The sequence below is a fragment of the Molothrus aeneus genome, chromosome 2 (genome assembly GCF_037042795.1).
Source record: "Molothrus aeneus isolate 106 chromosome 2, BPBGC_Maene_1.0, whole genome shotgun sequence".
In the NCBI taxonomy this organism is placed as follows: domain Eukaryota; kingdom Metazoa; phylum Chordata; class Aves; order Passeriformes; family Icteridae; genus Molothrus; species Molothrus aeneus.
In genome coordinates this window covers 52,741,136-52,760,928 of record NC_089647.1, presented here as the reverse complement: position 1 = coordinate 52,760,928, position 19,793 = coordinate 52,741,136, and the positions used below count along the sequence as shown (strand labels likewise).

The window sequence follows — 19,793 nt, the reverse complement described above, 5'->3', positions numbered from 1 at the left end:
AGCTCCAACGCATGTTTGGAGGCCAGTCCAAATCTGAATCCAGCGGTGCCTGCCACTGTACTATTCCTAGGAGAGAAACAGAGATGTGAAAAGAAATAGATCCTGTCTGTGTCTGCCAAAGCTGTGAGGCTTGTACTGGCTTATTTCTCTGAACATTGAAAGAAAATGAATCTTCCTCCAATCCGTGGGGAACCGAGAAGGCCCGCTGTGCTGGTCTTGTGACCTTCAGTCTAATGCTGACTACTTGTTATCCCTTTGCAAAGAGAAGCAGCTGGTGACAGATGCATTCCTTCCTCTCCCCAAAACCCCATATTTTTTTTTTTTGTACTCATTGCACATTCTAGTTTGGAAGTAAGAGGATTGCCCCCTAAGTGAAGTGAAGTGTAGATGTTTAAATATGCATGCTCCCCCTCCCCACATTATATGCTTTTGAACTTAGCATAAAGATAGAAATAAACTGAGGAGAGATAATTCATTTTAACATTAAATAAGATTTACTTCTGAAGTAATAATGCACATTGATGAGAGAATCTGGGAAAGAAAAGATAGCCCTTGGACTCTGTACAGTATACTACTCTTTTTAAAATACTTTGGCAGTGGTTTTGTTTGTAGAGTAACACAGACAATCATACAGTTGTTGCCTATCTCCATTGTATCCATAACCATCTAGCTGATCCCAAGTACTATAATTGGGAAGTCGTGCAGACTGAGGAGTATCATAAAGAAAGGTCAATGCAAATTTTTCTTAATAGGGAAAGCAGCTAGAGATTTAAAATGTAACACTTTAAAATACAAGAAAGAAAAGAGGTCGGCTCTATAAAATGTGGTTCATAAAATGAAGAAGAAGTCTGGGAAGTTGTCCCAGTGGCCTCAAAAGTGCTTTGGAAACGTTAGTTACCTTCTTCATTCCTAGTTCTTAATCTCTTTTCCCTTTATTTCACTGTGCATAGTCTTTGGTAGTAAATCAGTGTGAATTATTCATCATCTGTAATGCAGGTCTGTAATTCAGCCTGCTGACAGCATAATCATGAGATTGAGTCTGAGGGTAGAGAATGCATCTGTTCTATTGCATGCATTATTCCTATTAATGTACACTCAGGGATTTTCCCAAAGTAAACGTTTGATTTGGGATATCTCATCCTCCAGAAAGGAGAGATGTTGCACCTCCTTCTCCTTGTAGTTGGTTTTCTGTCTTTGTTTGAGGTTAAGTAATTCATGACAAGTATTCTTCAGTTTGAACAATGTCAAATTTGGTTTTTAATATTTTTCTCCTACTATTCAAAGCCTGCATCACATTATCTTTACGGCTGTATACTAAAAAAGCAATTCAACTTATTGTTTGACTTCTGTATTTAGGAGTTTGTAGCATCTGTTTCCCCCCTATGGAGTTGCTGTTTAACTGCTTCTGTTTATCATTTCACTCACAGGCAAACACCAAGATGTCTGCAGCACAGAAGGCTCTGGCCAAAGTTGATAAGAGTGGAATGAAATCCATTTCTGCTTTCTTCAGCTCCAAACCTAAAACATCAAAATGAAGACCTATTCTTTAAAGAATTTCATACAGTGGTTATTTTTATGTTAAGCTAAAGAAGTCTCCTGGAGTTTTTTGTTAGTATAGTGTATGCAGGGCATGTCTGGATATGAGTGTGATGGAGAGGTCTGTCAGCTGGCAGGGCACAGAGCTGTTGGTCCTTAGTGAGGCAAGACAATACCATGATATCTGATTTTCCAGCCTGGATTGGGAAGATGGCTCAGCTGCATTAACATGGTGCTGTGAGCTAGAAGCAAGGCTTAGCAGGGTACTATACTGTGCTGCTGCTCCTTCTAGAGCAAGCCCAGTAAAGCCCACCTCGGAGTTTTCTCCATTACACTTCATTCTAGGTCAAAAACTTGCCCACCTTTGATGATTTTTTTTTCTTAAATTCATAAGGAGCATTATTTTTTTAAAACTTTCTGAAGTTTTTTACCCAGTGTTACATCAGAGTAGGATGGCATCATTGTATTTTTATTTTGACCCAAATGTAAGCGTTGATGTAAGCCTTGTCACTGGTGGTATTTTATTGAGGCAAGGATACTCTCTGTATTGGGATTTGGGGTGTTTTCAAATGCTGGAAACAAAGGCAATGAATGTCAGTGTACATGTAATGCAATAAAGTGCTTTGTGTAACAAACTTGTGTTTGCTGTATTTGCTGTATGCTTCAAAAGCTAGGTTGGGTTTCAGCACATTTTTAAAGTGCTTTTGGTATTTTCCTGTATATAAATTTTAATCCTTAAAGAGTTCTGGCATCTCTTTGGCTTTACGTGATAAATCTCTTAGCGCATAGCAATATAGGGATATTTTTATGTTTAATTCCAAGGTCAAGAGGTCCTTACAAAAATAATCAGGGAAAAATTGATTTAAAGGCAAGAATGGGTGGGGGTTTTTTTAAGAAGCCTGTTTGGCATTGGATTCAAAAGCTTAAGTATGAGTGTCTTAGATAAGGTTTAGTTTTACAAAGTTTTGCGCAAGATAGGACTGTTACTTAAAATGCACTACCCACTCTTTTCTATGTTCTTTCATCATTACAGACTATTCCTGTGTATTTAGAGAGATAGCTGATGATGTGGCTTCCCTCAATCTCAGAATTGAAAAAGAGATGGAGTCACTGGGATCATTTGTACCGATCTAGCCAATTCTGCACAATAATCAATGTCATCCATCAGTTGTTGCACTGAGTCGTGACTGTAGATCAACTACAATGTGTGTTTTTGAATGACACTCTTAAAACACATGAAGTCTGCTACTTCAGCTCAGTAAAGAATCTGCTTGTATCCCTTGATCATGCAAGTTTTAGAGAAATTAGGATTTTCCCCTTTTTGAGTAACTATGCCATTTTTCCACTTCAAACTTACTTGCTGTCATTTACAACCCTTGGATTACGATGGTGTCTGTTAGGTTGAAAAGCTCTGTGGCACTCTCTTCCAGCCAGAAATGAAAGAGAAGTCTTGCCATGTGTTCTGTGCAGTTTTGTAGTTCTTGTTGGGTTTTGTGTGCCTTTCAAACTGATGTTTTTTACAAAGTGTCAGATGTAGTTTGCAAATGTGCAGAGGGTCAGCATGGCTGGAATTCCAGATAGAGGAAAATACTTGGAAATCTACAGAATTATTATCTCTGATAATAAATAGCATTTGATGACCCCAGAACAAGCAATTGTGGTTGTGAACTGGAAGGGTTAAATTCCAGAAAACATTCAACCTCCCAAATTCATGTGAGTTGAATCATGGGATGCCGAAGTGATGGCAATTTTGAAAAACACCCATCAAAAATGCAGGATGATGCTATGGGAAAAAAGGAAAGAAAAAGAGCAGGCACATTCTGTTAGGTTAATGGAGAAGTTCTGTGCAGTAAGCAACTAGTTAGGGAGTGTTTTGGTAGAAAAAAGGAGTTTTGTATCTATTAATGAAAAGCCAGTTCTAGAAAATGCTGAGAAAGCAGACAAGCATGGGATGGGTGCTTGTTGGAAAACCAGGAATGGGAGAGGATTATGTTAGAAATGGGAACTATGGGGCAGAACAGATACATGGTAGAAGCTCTTCTGGATATTTAAATATGCTAGTTTTAGGAATTTGGATTTTAACAGTTCAAAAGTTTTGTGAAATAAACTTTCCAAGCACGCCTTTTCATTGACTGAGCTGTTCAAGAACCTTCTATGAAAAAGTCCCAGTTTCTCTGGTCGGAATTTGGGACAGAGAGAGAACAAATCTGATACAGATGAGAGGCCTTTGTGCTGACCTTCTGGTACTTCTCGGGTACCAGATTTTATTTTTTCTTGCTCTATGCATGCCTTTCACATCTGCTGCTGTGCTCAAGGACTAAGTCTAGAGTTCTTTCTCTGTGCAGGGATGCATTTTGCTTTAGTGCCACATCTCGACTTCAGCTGTCAGCTATGCTGTAACTTACCACAATAGTAATTTTATTAGCGACTGTACTTTTGGTTAAGCAAGAATTTGTGCATGACAAGAAAAATAAGCCATTTCCAAAAACCATTAGAGCTTTCACATGAAAACAAAAACTCTTTTCCCTTTAGGAAAGCAAGAAATACATTTAGTAAGTTTGAAACTTCCTCAACATGTATCTGTAAGAAGTTATGAAGAGCATAAGGTGCCAAGTGCATAAAACAATATTTCCTACCACAATAAGGATTTAAATATAGTTACCCTGCCTGGCCAGCAGTAGCAGTAGATCATTATGAAGTGTTGCTTTGCTATTTCTTCCTTGGTTAGCATAGTATAGAGCAATATGCCAGGGCGATTATAGAAATGTGGTTTTACTTTATTTCTTTTTCTGGGTTAACATGACATCTCTACATGTTCATGTAAATATCTGATGAGCTGTGATGATTTTATAGTTGTTTATCTGGGATTAAACAGCCCTCACATTTTCACTTTTTTGGACTTTGCATAGCAAATGGGTTGACATCAGTGGGCATGGAAAACATGGAAATACAAGCACTGACTTAGGGATATTTAAGGGTCAAACTGGCACATCATTTTCAGTCAAGTAATAAACGTAGTTCTATTTGTAGAAGTGATTGGTGATTTGAATATTTTCAGTGGAAGAGGTGGCATAGTTGGCAGAGCTTGCATTCAGATCTGAAATCTGGAAGGGTTCAGTGTGCTTGTCTTCAGGTGTTCAATTGCATCTGACGTGATGTTTATTGGGGCAAAATTAAATACGTGGATGTTATTTGAATAAAGCAATGTTTTTGATTAGGGTTTTCTCTTTCCTTTGTAGATGCCTGAGAAAAGACGTGCAAAGAAGAAATGAAAGGAGCTTAAGGAGACTCACTTGTAACCATAATCACAAAGCTGCTTTTGACGGCTTTTTTTACGCACTTTCTGAAAAATAAATGTTTGACATCGGACATGCCCCGTTCCAAGAAAGAGCAAATCTCAGCAGATTAGCATTGTTAAATATGCAGTGTGTTAAACATACTCTGCTTCAAATTTTATAGCTCACACACGATTGGTCTATCGGGGCCCTTCCAGGAAAGCACTTACGAGCATGCCTAATGTTAAGCACATGAGCAGTGATCCTCAAGTCAGCCGTGTTGTTCGTGTGGGTAAGTGCTTTGCTGGATCAGTGCCTGCAGCCCTGTTAGGTGCTGAGCATCCTGATCCATATCCAGCAAAGCACTTACGTCCATGCTTATCTTGAAGTGGAAGAGCCAGTCTAATATTTGTGCATTAGTGTTCGCCATAAAATCTCTCTTGGCACAATGACTCGTATGCTTAATATTAAGCACCTGCCCAAGTATTTTGCAACATCAGACCAACTGCATCCTTGAGCAAGTCTTAAATACTTGATCTTCTATGTTTTGTACTCATGCTTTTAATAGAATGTATGCTTTTAGTGACTGTAGTTACACGTTTTAGAAGCTGTGTAGCAAAATATGTTTGTATCGCATGTTTTATGCAATTTCTTCCTTCTTTTTCAAAAGTCCAATGTTCAGTCAAAAAATCAACCAAAATGGGAAAAAACCCAATATTGACTCTTTATAGGACATTTACATTTTTAAGAGTAGTTTCACTGAGTTTGATTTACATGATTTTGTCCAACGCTGACCTGTTTTACAGCAGGTGTCACCTAGCTCAGGTTGTGTGGACAGTGTGACTCTAAAAGTACTAATGCTCTAGGTAGGTTGTGTGTTCAGAAGGGCAGATGGAGAAACTGTATTTTTTATTTTACTTCTTTTATTCTAAGGGACTGAATCCTTACAAACATATATAAAACTAAAATCCTTACAAACATATATAAAATTAACATGTGTTAAAAACTAAATCAAAACCTATGTAATTTTTCAGGTTAAAAAAAAAGACCTAATTATCCTTTATTTATTAAAGTAAGTGGCACTTTCTGTGGAGTGAGCTTCAACCAAAATGTCAGCCTGAGTCTACATAAAACATGCAGAAAGGGGATGCTAATGAGATCCTGAAGTGATTTGTGTCATATGCAGTCTGATGTTCTTAACTTAAATGCCTGTATATCAAACTACTATTAATATATAACTCCTTGCTGGAGAACTTTTTAAAGTTAATAATTGGCAGGATTTTGAACAGAATGAATTTTACTTCTGTAAATTCCAACTGTGACCCCAATGCACAGATGCCTACAGCAAATAACCAAAATGCTTGGTAAAGCTTGAATATATTTTAAGTGTTCTAGGTAAAATGTAAAGAAATATTTTACATCAACTCTAGCAAATTTTGACTAACTTTGAGTAAAGAAGAGCTCCAATAAGAGTTTATTATGACCTTGCTGGAAACTAAATTCCAGGACAGAGGCAATAGCTTATACAACTTTCTTTTCAACTGATTCTGCTCATCTCTGTTTCAGAATATGAAAAACCTGAACTATTAACTGTTTAGAAATCATATATGAAAGGAAATGTAATCTGAATGCCTGTTTTAGGAATTTGCACTGAATTATTTTTGTTAGTCTGGTGAAGCAATGTGCGCTTTCTCTTTTTAAGGAAAAATATTTTTTAACATCATTTTTAGGAATACAGCAAGATTATTATATGGGTCCAAAATGAAATTTCTATTTTTCTAGCTTACATTAAAAGATATTTGATGTATGAATTAAGATGATATATTTCAGTATATGGTTCCATATTTTGTAAGATTTTATTTTTAATATATGTGCAAGAAATAAATAAATGCCTTTGGAATATTTTGCTGATTATTTCTTCACTAGTATCACAGAGGAATGCAAAAAAAAAATGCAGTGCAGTCAGGCTGCTGATGCTGTTACCCTCCAGAGGGTAGTCAGTAATTCTTGGACTGAGTTGGAGGAAATAATGAGTCCTGATATAAATACAAATCTACAAGTTCATTTAGACAGATTCAGTGATGCAATTAGGCTAATCCCTGAGGACGTTACTGTACAGGTGTTCTAAAGAGAACCCATCTCATCTAAAGAGAACCATCTCTGTCTACATACAGTTGCTGGCCTGCACACTGTGGACATTTTCATTTTCAGGAAGATGGTGGTGGATCTTTGAGTATTGGTGGGATGAAGAGAGTGGAGGTGAAGAGAATGATGTGGTTATTTGTGTGACTTTTTATGTATTTTGCATTCTTCACCATCACATATGTGATACATCAGTGCTCCATCACAGACTGACACAGAACTGATAAACAATTATTTTCCGTGGTTTTTAAGAGCAGACAGGTAATAAAGCACAGAGGAAAAGCTGTTCCTCTGCCAAAACATTATCCTGGTATCACCCTGATATTGTAAGTGCTGACATGAGGCTTCAAGCCTGTTAGGATAGTTACAGTCATTGCATTTATAAAATCCAGACAACAAGGGGCAAAGCAAAGGTGATGGGTATTTTATTTGACTGCCAAGTTTGTTTATTGATATTAATGAAACAAAAAAAGAAAATAAGTAATGCTTGTACCATTTCATATACCCATCACTCACCAAGACTTATCTGAAGAAAGCTAACAACAAAGCAATGGCACGGCATCTATTTAAATATGGAGTAGCATTTACATTTCTTAGTTCAATGAAGTCATCTTGCAAGGCATTGCTAAGACTAAGGAAAACAGTACATTGCTTTATATTCTTGAAGAGCTTCAATAGCTCAAGTGTCCAAGCTGAACTTTCTAGTATCCTCTCTGTGAACAACTGTTGTCTTTTAGGGTCTGTCACATTGCAAATTGCGCTAATTTTTCCAAAGCTCCCTTTTAAAATGCATTGCATACCCTGAGACAGTTGCAAAGCAAGCAATGGTGTGTCAGATAAAACAACGCCCCTGTGAGGCTCATCAGTTTTTAAAAGGGGAAGCTAATAGGAAGATGAAAAGTTCTGCTTTAAAATTCAGCTTCTGATTTGGGATTATGGTCATTGTTTTGGTCGTCCTTTCTCTTTTCAATCTGAGGACCTGATTCTTTTTCAGAAGGTGCTAATTTGTTATACTCCCATCTCCCCTTGCCTTCAGGCCAACTGAGCAAACTGTTTCAGAACAGGAATCCACATTCATGAGGACAGCCAAAATCAAAACTCTCTGCAGCCCTAGTCATGCATAGACTCATCACAACTTCCTCTTGAATTCCTTGTGTGAGCTGGCATTGCTACAGGTTCTTCCAAAACAGTTCAGAGTTGATTCAATAGGGGTGAAAGTGAAAAATCCCCAACCTGACAACCTGACGTACTTTCTTCTCTTGTAGTTAATCCTACGCTGGAGAAACTGAGCAGAAAGGTTAGAGAGACAACAGTGAGGATGGAAATTAAGAAGGCAGCAAAGCTGGCTCAGATACAAAAGGCAGTGTTGAAAATGAAGGAAAAGTAGGCAGGGAGGAAGGAAATAGTGGAAAACGAATTGTTGAATTGAATGTGGAAAAAGACCACAATAAGTCTGAACATGAAGAAAGCAACAGCAATGCTGATACAAATGAAAAAGACTACATTTAATTTCTGCTGAATTTCTCTACCTTTATTGGCATCAGTCATGGTATGGTCTCGCCAGGAATCTGGTACCACTTGAGTGGGCACACTGGGTACAGAGATCGGGCTGCTGTTATCAGCAGTGGGATTTGCTGCTGCACCTCTTCTCTAGATGCAGATGGAGCAGCAGTGAGCTCAGTCATGCTGTTCCTTCCATATGAGGTAGACCCCCAGGTGTCATGCCCTTTGCAGAGCTCACATCATCTCCAGACAGCAGTAGATGGCACTGGGTGGCTTGTGTGGTGTCTGCAACTCCTTACATGTGTTTCACCCTTCTTCTGACTTCAATTTCTTCCCCCAATGTCATGTCCTGTCACATCATCTCTTGATGGTGCAGTCACTGGACTATGCCCTTTCTTGTATTTCAGAATATTTTGGTGCCACCAGTGCCTGAAGGCTCCTAATGAGTGAGTACCACTTGCATCAGCAACTGGTGCTGCAGAGCCACATTGCCAAAAGAGAATGTCTCTGTCTTCCTGTAGAGTCGCATGGAAAAGTGTCCTGGTTTAGGGCAAATTTTGGGAGGAAACCTCCAAATGGGGTCCCTCTAGAAAAGAAAATTCAAGCAGCCCCTCCCCCAACTGAGGGGTTCAGGAAAAGATTTCCTTGGAGAAAAATGGAAAAAACTGTTTATTTAACAAGCAAAGTATTCACAGGCATAAAAAATGAATAATATTAAGCAGTATGACTTCTTGCTGTTTTGAAGGGATGGCAAATTCCGAAAGTTCTTTTTGTGGCTTGTAGCTTGGCTCACTCAGTCTCCTGTCAGTCCCTCTGGCACTGGAAAGCAGCATCACAGGCCCTGGTGGGTCACAGGTGTGAGCTCCAAGTGTTTTTCTGAGTTTTCTACCCAGAACAGTTCCAAGAAAAAGAAAAAAGCACAGTCTGGGGAACTTCTCTGCCTCAATTTACTGAAAAAAAAACCAAACAAAAAAGCAAAGGAGAGCTCTCTCCCGCTGTCTGTCCATGCTGCAGACAACACAGTCCAGGAGAAGGAGCAAGTGCAGTCTCTGATAACAAACTCTGCGCTTCTTCTCTCCCCACTTCACTCTCAGAACCAGTCTTAAAGGTGCAGAACTTAATATCCAGTATAAACAGAACAAACAACTGGGGATACAAGCACCATAAAGTCATCCCAGGTCATTAAGACAAGGGGTAACAAGTATAAGTTGTGCTGGGAGAGCTTTTGTCTTGACATAAAAGAAATTGTTCATGTTAGGAACAATCATTCACTGGAGCAACCTTTCATGAGTTGTGGTGGAGTCCCCATCACTGGAGGTTTTCAAGATGCCGTTGGACAGGGTGCTAGATAATCTCATCTAGGCTCTTCTTCCATGAATGGTTGGACCAAATGATGTTTTGAAGTCCCTTCCAACATGGGCGGTTCTATAATTCTGTGATATCTGTAATGAATGTGCCACCACAGAATTGCAGCAAGAGTGAGTGCTATGTATCTTTTTCCCAGCCCATTGTTTATAGAGTGCAGCTTTGGCAGAGAGGACACTTTCAGGGAGGATTATTTGCTGTGGTTTTTATTTCCAAGGCAAGTTGTCCCTGTATGCATATGCCTGACTTGAGCATTTCCCTTCCAGGACTATTGGTTAGTGACAAACAGCATGGGCCAAATGCTCTACAGAGGTAAGAGGGTTTTGTTGTTGGCTTGTTTGGAGGGTTTTTTTTCAGGAAAATATGGGGGGGGGAAAGGCTCAAAGGCTGCCCAGGAAGGTTGTAGAGTCTCCCACTCTGGAGATATTCAAAACCCACCTGGATGCATGCCTGTGTAACCTGCTCCAAGTGACCCTGCCTGGACAGGGAAGCTGGACTAAATGATCTCCAGAGGGCCCTTCCAACCCAAACGATTCTGTCACTCTGATAAGCTTGGAAATAAAGGAGTGGAGGTGGGAAGGGCAGAGAGAAAAGAGAGCTTGAATAGCACAGGGAAGCAAAGAGGACCATGGATCAGCACTTTTCCATGCTCTCATTTTATCTGGAAGTCGTGCTTTAAAAGTTCTTCTTTACTTGTGCCAGTGGTATGTGTAAACCACTAGGTAGCAGGCAACTACTAAAAAGCAGTAACTCATTAGAATGGACACACTACTCCACGACAAGAAGAAAATGTTACTGGACCCTTTTAAGAGAAAACCACTATAGAAATGAGTTTGCCAGTAGCACTTGCAAGGATCAGAAAGATTCTTGGTGCAGTTTGCCAGGGCCTTTTTCAGCAGTTCTTCACTGTTTATTTTTACAGTGTACAAAAGAGTCCTACTTGGCTTTGAAGCCACTGAGATGAGGTATCTGTCCCAGTGGGCTTACAGAATAACTACAAACAGTGACATTCTCAGATGTCCTCATACTTGCGTCCATGTGTTCTGTTCCATGTGTGTGTGAGTATTTTCAACTCTGCCAAAGTGTAACCACACAAATTCTATTGGACAGAAAGGGAGTTGTGTCTCTGAATTCTGCCCGGGGGTTTGGAAGCACTGAGCTTAAACTAACAGTTTGTATAAACAGTTTGTTTTTTGGTTGACATGACCTAAGCCATTATGCTCACAATACCTGGTCTCCATGAGTGAAGGGAAGGGCTTGGGAAGGAAAAGAGCTTCAATGGGTAAACACCTGGCTGCACATCTGGTGCCAACAGGAATCAGGCATTGAAAACTATGGAACCCACTTTGAGGACTGAGACCTGCTAGAAACAGGTGAGACCCATCTGATAAAGTGGAGAGTTTGCCCAAGTGGAGAGTTGTGATGGATTGATACAAGCTCAGGAACAAAGCAGGGAAGATGCAGAGAGGGATTATTGTCTCTGTGAAGGGACCCTTTGGATGTATGGAACTCCTCTATGGAAGAGATGGGCTTGTTCTCTTCCTCCTTTGTGAGAACATAACCACCATCTGTACTCCAAGTTGTCACTTTTCAGGAGGGAAAGTTGAATAGATTGGAGTCTTTCATTCAAAATCTGGATCCTCCTCAGGATTTTGCAATTTAATAGCCAAGAATCATTCTCCCTACTGGCCACAGTACAGTGGATGGTGAGGGTGGTCCATCAGGAGAACTGATGGACCTGAGCCCACATCACACCTTTTTCTCACATCCATTGCTTCCTGGGATGGTCTGTGCTCTCTGCACCTGGGTTTGGCAGCGCTTCATGGTTTGCTTGTGGCCCACTGTCCTGACACTGTCACCAACTTGTTTACCTCCTTCAGCACCCTATCAGCTGCAAGTATTCCTAGGAAATATTCTGGACATTTTGCCAAGTTGCTGTAAAAGATGTATTTGCAGAGGGCCAAAAAAGGTCATGTGTCCCTCCACCCCAGCCTTGCTTGACAGAAAGCCAGCTGATGCTGATACTGATTCTCCTTCTGCACCTACAGAACTCTATAATTTCTGTCTGTTGGTTCATCTTTCCCACCTGATCTATGGGACATTGATTTTTCCCTCTTATTGAGGGAGCTTTGTGGTATTAAACTACTGGTGTTAGAGCAGCACTTGTTTGTCCGGTGATCTTCAATCTCTTCAAGGAGAGCTTCCAGGTCTCCTATGGCTTATCTTCTGCAGGAGATAGAGAAAGAAATAAATGGCACAGGAAGAAGAATGAGGAGTGGTGTGTTTTAATGAACAAGAGATGTCTCCCCTGGGGAGCAAGGAAAATAATTTAAACTAGAGCCTGCAGCCATGATTGGTGAGTGGGCAGGAAGACATGGAAGATAGGAAAAGAAAGGTTCATGTCCTGAAGGAAATGACATCAGCTCTGCTTCCCAGCCCGAGAGCTATGGCAGGAGGCACAGTTGCCCACTGAGCCTTCTTGGGCTTTGGAGATAGGGTAGGGTCTCATGTGCAGCAGAAGTATCCAGGTGCCAACAAGTGATTCTGCTCTGCATCTCTAGGAGCAGCAGACACAGGATATCTGCAGCCAGCTGGACCCAAACAAACATCTGTGGGCTTTGTTCCCCTCTCACAAAGGGAAAGGTGACCTGTACGACCAGAGGAGGAGCATAAAAGCTCTGACTGGCGTCCAAAAATCTGGTTACACTTCTTCCCTTGCTCCAAAACTCCACTGAGACCTGGTATGATAAACATCCCTTTTTGCCTCATAGAGGGGAGGAAGGATAGAAATGTCTACTTTTCCCCCATCTCAGTGGTTTTGTGGTGCCTTGTATTTTACTATGAGCTCCTTGAGGCAACAGCCATTTTCTCAACTATTTTCATGCAGTTCTTGGCTTACAGAAGTCTTGATCATTAGTTATTCCTCTCAATCTCAATTGTAAGAATTTTGTTTTATTCAGGGCTACAGGATTTGCCCATCTAAAATATCCATGAAACAAATAAATTCTCCTTGGAGAGTCCTAAGTCCTTTTTGATCTTTTCTAGAAATCCATTTAAGTGAAGGCTTGGTTTATGATGTACACTGCTGTGCTTCTTAACAGACCTTTTTGTAAAATGTGAGCATTTGATTGAAATATTTTTAAAATACTTCATTTTTAAAGATATTCTCTTCCTTGGGTCCCAGAATTCTATTGCTTTCCACTGGGCACAAGTACAGCGCTTTGCCTGAGCTCACTGGCTCCTGGCTTTGGGCTGCTGTGGGTCTATTACACCCAGGGGAGTAGTATGAAGCTAATGACCAAGGGCAGAGGAGAGTTACACAAAAGGCTGCTGAATAAAGCCTGCAACAAACCAAAAATAGCTGAGGGGAGTTGGGAGGAGGAGGAGGAGGAGGAGGAGGAGGAGGAGGAGGAGGGAAGGCGGGTTGTGCTGCACGAGGTTCCAGATGGGCTCTGCGTGCTGCGTTACAACAACAGAGCCACAGGGGACGAGCGGAATGTTCCCATCCCGAGAGGATGTATGGCACCAACCTGCAGCACACATTCCTCACCAGGTGAAGGATTGCCCAGCTCCCTGTCCCAGGGACACCACCTGACCAGCTGGGCAAGAGGGCTGATGTTCAATGAACTGGGAACCAGCATGGCTCGTTGCTCCTACAGCACTTGGCTTAGTAGCTAATTAGACCAATTCCTAAATAAGCGTTACAAATAATAAACATGCAGTAGCATCCTGGTTTAACCAGGAGTTGCAGATAGTGCTGAAAGCATTTATTTGTGTTTTAAAAGGCTACTGGAAACCTCCTTTTCAAGGATGAGTTAAGTAGCCTCATTGTCATGTCGCTTCTGCATTTTGAAGTTAAACAGCTCCATGATCTATGAACTCAAATCACACAGTTAATTACCCCACATTCCCCCTTCTTGCTCCCCTCCCTCTCCCACTTTACTCTTGAAATACATTATATTTCTTTGGCAGTCCACTGAGAACAATGTCTGCTTTTGTGACAGCAACATTGCCAGTGGTGTAAAAATCTATGCGTCTGTCAGGTTTCCCCATGTGAAACATAATTGCTTAATTTCCATTTGAAAGTACATCCCTGACATTAGAACAACGTAGACACACCAAGGATAACAATGATTTCCTGACACCTACAATGGGGCATAATGTGGTAATAAATATGTGTGCAAAATGAATGCTCTGCACACAGAGGGAGCAGGTCTGAATTTACAGCTGCAGATGAAGTGTTCCTCAGGAAAAAAAAATAATAAAAAGAAAGAAACCAACAGATTAGCATCAGTGTGAGTCTATGTCAACCAGATGGCTTGCTATGGAAAAAGAGCTTCCCTGCTTTATTCCAGTAACCCTGGCTAGCAGGCTGAATGTCTGAGATGAGAAAAATGATCTCATTCAGTTGGGGTTTTTTTCTATCCTTGCATACATACAGTTTGAGCTGGAGCGGAGTAAAAGCTCTGAAAAGAACACAGAAATTGTCCCTTAATGGTGGAGTGTGATGGACCAGGAAAGCTCCTGGACAGGGGTTCAAGCAGCCCAAAAGCACAGTGGAGAGCACTGCCAGCTGGGAGGAGGAGAGCCCTCAGGGCACAGCCACTGGTTCTAGCCAGGCATCTACTCTGTGCCTTGAAATGATGATGTGCTTCTCCCAAGACTTCTCCCTGCTTCAGACGGTCCCTGAAATGGTTGGAGCAGAGGTCATTTCCCCAAAGTCCCAATTGCTAGCATCCTTATATGTTAGTGTGATGGCAGGCATGGCCTGGCATGTTTGGTCCTGGCCTGCAAAGACTGGACTTGGACTGGAGAACATTTGCAGTTCATGTGGAGGCAGCCACACCAGGCTGCTGCCTGGTCCAGGCCACCTCATCTCATTTTAGGCATTTAACTGAACACTTAGTTAGGAGCAGTTTCCTTCAGGGTCACTGGGAACAAAAACACATCTTCATTTGAGTGTTGACAAGGGGTCTGGTGGTGCCTCTCTCTACAGACTGTGGGAAAAAGTCTAGTGTAATAAGACTCTCAACTTGGCCTGAAGTGAGATGGGATGAGTCCAGGCTCAGATGTCTCCCTTCAGGGTGATGAGTGCTGTCCTTTGCCAGAGCAGGTCAGGACATCCTCACTGTCAGACTCTCTGAATCACACATGGCTTCTCCCCCGAGACGCTGCAGTTTGACAGCTAAGGAAGGGACCTGTAGCTGACAGTTTGAAGAAGTCCAAGTGCACTTATCTTTACAGGCATTTGAGAACCCAATATGAGATTTACAGCATTGGCTTGCTGCTGAAGTATCATTTCACAAAAGCTCTGGTACAGTGGTTCCTGGGACAGACAATGTGCTTCATGCAGCAGGCAATTTTGCTGGGAGTTTCTGGATTCCAGTTAGAACTAAGTGCATTTCTGTGACACTGTGATGAGGGTTGTCCTACAGAGAGGTTGTAAAAATAATCAGGGTGATTTCAGCTCTCTTATCTGCAACAAATGATGAGTTGTGACTGTGCACCAAGAAACAGGAGATGAGAATCTTCCTTCTCTTTGGAGAAGTTGTGACACCATTTGTTAAGACCTCCTTCAAGGCTAGGGCACCATTCACAGGGCAAAAATTGAATAGTTATTTTTCAGTTTTCTTTGTTTAAATTCTGTTCCCAATGGAAATTTTTCACAGTAAGAAATGAGGAGGATGTTTAACTTTGATTTGGTCTATGGTAGAATTAATCTGCATGGAATATCCAGTCCTCAGCTCTTTACTTGTCTTTGGCACTGAATGAATGTCTGTCATTGTGAATATCTACAAAATTACTGTTTTAATGACCTGTTTGCTTCAATTAAGGCCTGGCTATTATCTTTCCAAGAGGCAGAGGGTCGGGGAGGGGGAGACAGAACAGGAGAAAAAAAGCTGATCACTAGGATGTGTGAGTAGAACATTTAAGAGGCCAGCTGAAACTGAGAGTGGATTTGGAAAGGCTGTGTGATGAATCTGTGACATTGCAATATTTCAATCATCACATTTCAGATTCTGGTTCATGCATCATTTGCTATGAAAGTTTTGAGATTTTAATCAGTGTTTCAAGAGTAAATTGATACAGCCTAATCATTTAGAATCTCTGGCATGAGACCAAAGTGTATTATGTTAAGTGTATGTTATGTATTATAAAAGCTGCTTGCTGAAAATTAATTGAGTATTCCCGTGCTAGATAATGTTTCTCCATTCCCCAGAGCCCATCCCTTTGCGTGCGAGTGTTTTCCCAAGTGCAATGCAGATGCCAGAGAAAAGGTGAATATATAACATATGTAAAAGACTGGCTCGGTTTGACATAGCACAGTATCAGGCCTGCTAACATCCCTGACTGGATTGTGGGGTTGTTTATTTGTCTGCATGATGTGTAGGAGGAAAACTTCCGGGTACAAAATGACAGAAAAATGTATTTTCCATAAAAGAAAAATATAAGAAAGCCTATAAAAAAATGGAACGTGTTTGCATTTCTACTGATGGCCCATGTGGACTTGGCAGAGCAAGCAGCCCAAGTAAATGACACAGTTAGCAGCCAGTGGGTCTAGGCAACAAATGTGCCACACACTGTGTATTGAAAGGGTCACTAAATTCCCATGTTGTGCTTGTCCTGCATCCTGCTTGACCTGTGGCAATGCTGAGAAAAGGAGAAAGCTCCAAGATGAGGAGCTGGGCACGCCATCGATTTGCCAAAAGCCAATGGTGGGTGGCCACCAGCATTATTTATCCTCTGTGCTGACATTTCTGCTACAAAACATTTCCATCTGCTGAAGTTGGTTTCTCAAGGGGATTTGGGCTCCTTTTGCAAAGAGGGGTTGATTTTGGAACTTTCCCTGTCTAACTAGTACAGAGGAAATAGGTTCAAATACCCCCTCTGCACAGGGACTCCCAAGATTAATCTTCCCACCATCAGCATGTTCTTCCCAGCATCCTGGTCAAAGCTGTCCTAACTAATTTATGGGTTTTGGTCATTAGGCAAAAGAAGATGGGTATTTGCTGGCTGCAGTTGGATCTCACTTCCCTCAGCTCCAGTCTCAAGTCCTCATTACACATTTACTCCCCTTACCACCTTTTAGAAAGTGGAGAAACATCAACGCCCGGAGCATGTGTCCATCCTCTCATCTTCTCATGAGATCTCAGTGCAGGTTCATTAGCCTCAGCTGGGGAAGCCAAGAGTTTGAAGCCCATTTGTACACATCCCAGGCAAGAGCCCAACACCTCTCCCTCTCCTGCCCCCCACTCTACTGTTGAAGTCCCTCAGCCACAAAGTGAGGAGAAAGGCAGCATTTATCTTGATAGCTTTGGCTAGGACACCCAGCCTCCCCCTTTGGCTGTCTGTCTTTCCTTCTTTGAATTTTTTAAAGCCCCAAGGCAATGGAAGGAAAGCATTTGTTTGGGGTCACTTCGAATTCTTCAGTCAAACAGAATGAATTGTTTCATTCCACTGAATATTGGGAATTCCTTTTTTTTCTGTTTCAGTTTAATGGATTATCTCCTCCCCAAGGGGAAAATCAATAACTCCAGTGGCCTTAATTTAGGCACACCCATTACCAGTGTTTCTAAGCTCAGATACAGTTCATAAGATGGAGGAGGGAGTTAGGGCTGGGAGCAGGTCATCCAGCTCTCCTGAGGAGGTAACATCTCAAAGGACTCAAGAACTCCTTTCTGCTCAGAAGGTTTGCAGTCCCTTGCCTCCATCCATGGCCTGGTTTGTGTCACAGAAATGCCAAAATTACATGTGCTGGGGGCACACGCAGCATCTCTCATGGACTGAGCAGAGAAGTCCCACATCTGGCTTCCCCCCTCAGGGCCCAGTTGCCCCCCAGCCATCCATCTGCAGTTCCACTCTGCTGGACTCTCTGGCCCTTCTTTCAAAGGACAGCCACCTGGCCTCCTCTGTTGGCAGCTTGCTCATCACCTGGTGGTCACAAAACAGCAGAGGGTGCCTTGTCAGCTGGCCCCCTGCTCCCAAATGAGTCCTCCTGCAGTTTATGGCACCTTTGCCCTGATGCCTGGCCCTCTGACATGCTGTCTTTGATAACTGGAGAAGATGCTTGGGTGTCCTGTGGGAGAAGCTTCATGCTTGTGATCACAGATGATTTAACATTGCAAGGAAATGCAGTTTAGCCACCAGCTCTTATTAATAGCATAAATATTCCAAATATTTTTTTATCTATTCTATGTTTATAGTGGCACCCTTTGGTAGAACAGTGAACAGAAAATAGAAATGGAGTATCCAAGAAGGCAAAATATTCCTAGGATTCACAACTGAAATCCCTCTTCAACTCTTGGGGTGAAAGATCTACCCTTTAGGAATAATTGAATGATTTAGTGATTATGACATCCTCATCTTCTCTCCTTGTGTCATTGAGACACAGACAACATTCCTCCGAGAATAGGAGGCCAAGGTCTTTTTTTCATATCTAGTGGAAGAGTTTGCAGAACGTCTTCGGAATATCCTTCAGAGGTATTGGAGTCTTAACACCAGATGCCAGAAGACACAAATGCTTCTGCTTCATTTAAAACATATATGAAATGGCACAACCAGGCATAAAAGCTAACAAGAGAGCTAGAAGCTTGGGCTACTAGAGGTAACTTCTCCTTCCTGAGAATCCATTTCTTCCTTACTGTTCCTAGCTGCTAATTCACCATATGACTGTGGCCATCCAACCACTCTTGGTCCCTTCCTTGCCTGTCCCATTGAGCTGGTCTATAACATGCGAATTTCTCAGATACACTAAAATGCTATTGACAGGTCTCTTGTTTTTCCAGCCCCATCAGAGCCCATAAGCCTCACCACAATTACTCCATTCCTCATCAGGACTTTCCTTCTGTCACCTATCTGGAGCTCCTATGATGAAGGATCTAAATTGCTTCAAGAAGTAACCAAGCAACCATGAACTGTTTATAGAGTCTGACCTTGGGAATGCCTGCAGCAGGAAAGGAAAAAATATTTTGCCCATTGGCAAAATATTTACATAGGTCAGTGCAGACATCAAGGAGTGACAGAACCCATCGCCATGAGATGCAGATGCCAGGGCTAGCAACCATAGCTCTACACAATTCTGTAGATTCATGACTTCTGACTTTTTTCTTCCCTTTTTGTAGATCTCTCAAAGTTTTTCTAAGGGAAAGACACATTGCTTTATAGTGAATTTAAGTCCACTAATAGGAGGCATTCCTGCTCTCAAAGAATTGAGGTAGAAAATCTCTGCTGTAACTGTAAGTAATGACCCTTAGGTGCTTCTTGTTCCAAACTTTATGGGACGACACAATCTCAGTTTCTTAGCCAAGGTATTACATGGGTCACCTACTGCTGAACCTCTGGCTCATCATGCTTAACTTTGTGCTCTGCTTCACCTCTGAATGAAGTCAAGGATAGCGATCCAAAGCCCATGGTCAGCGTTACTCTGAACTTTCTGTATCACACAGAGGACTTAAATTATGGCTGCAGATCCAGCTTGAAGACACCTGCCCTCATGCTGTCTCATGCTGTATGTTTTTTATTAAAATAGTCTCTCATGAATGTCATATTAGCAAACTTAGATTTGGGGGCTCTTTCCTCTTTAAAGGGCAGTCACTCTGTAATGATATATAGCTCATCTTGAACTTTATATTAGCAGCCAAAGAGAAAGGCTGTAGACTGTATTTGATTTTAAAAATATAGGTAATAAAATTTCATCTTTTTTCATTTTGGAACTTGAGACCAAAAGTACTGAACACTTCTGTTTACCTTTATTACACAGTATTGGCATTCCTAAAGTCTGGACTGAAAACCCATCATCTTTTTTCATTAAAGTGCCTAATATCAGGCTTTCTGCAATTTATGTTCCTTTTTTTCCATGTATTATGACAAAACACTAATCCTAGAATGTCTGTTGCCATTGCTAATTGGAAAGCCACTCTTCATTGTTCTTTTTTTTTTTGTTCTCCATTAAGGCCAACTGGCTTTAGTTGC

At 41.4% G+C, this 19,793-nt stretch overlaps 1 protein-coding gene across 3 annotated transcripts in view; it reads left to right on the top strand.

Moving 5' to 3' along the window:
- The window catches only part of RNASEH2B (ribonuclease H2 subunit B), a 43,274-nt gene extending 36,561 nt beyond the window's left edge, over positions 1 to 6,713 (top strand). For 2 of the 3 annotated variants that reach the window (XM_066571185.1, XM_066571180.1), the window contains exon 11: positions 1,428 to 2,171. In XM_066571185.1, coding sequence (XP_066427282.1) covers positions 1,428 to 1,535 — 108 coding nt within the window. In that variant the 3' untranslated portion in view covers positions 1,536 to 2,171. Of the gene's footprint in view, positions 1 to 1,427; positions 2,172 to 4,775 lie in introns of those variants that run through there. The other variant, XM_066571193.1, reaches the window with a different exon arrangement.
- Positions 6,714 to 19,793: the final 13,080 nt, after the last annotated feature.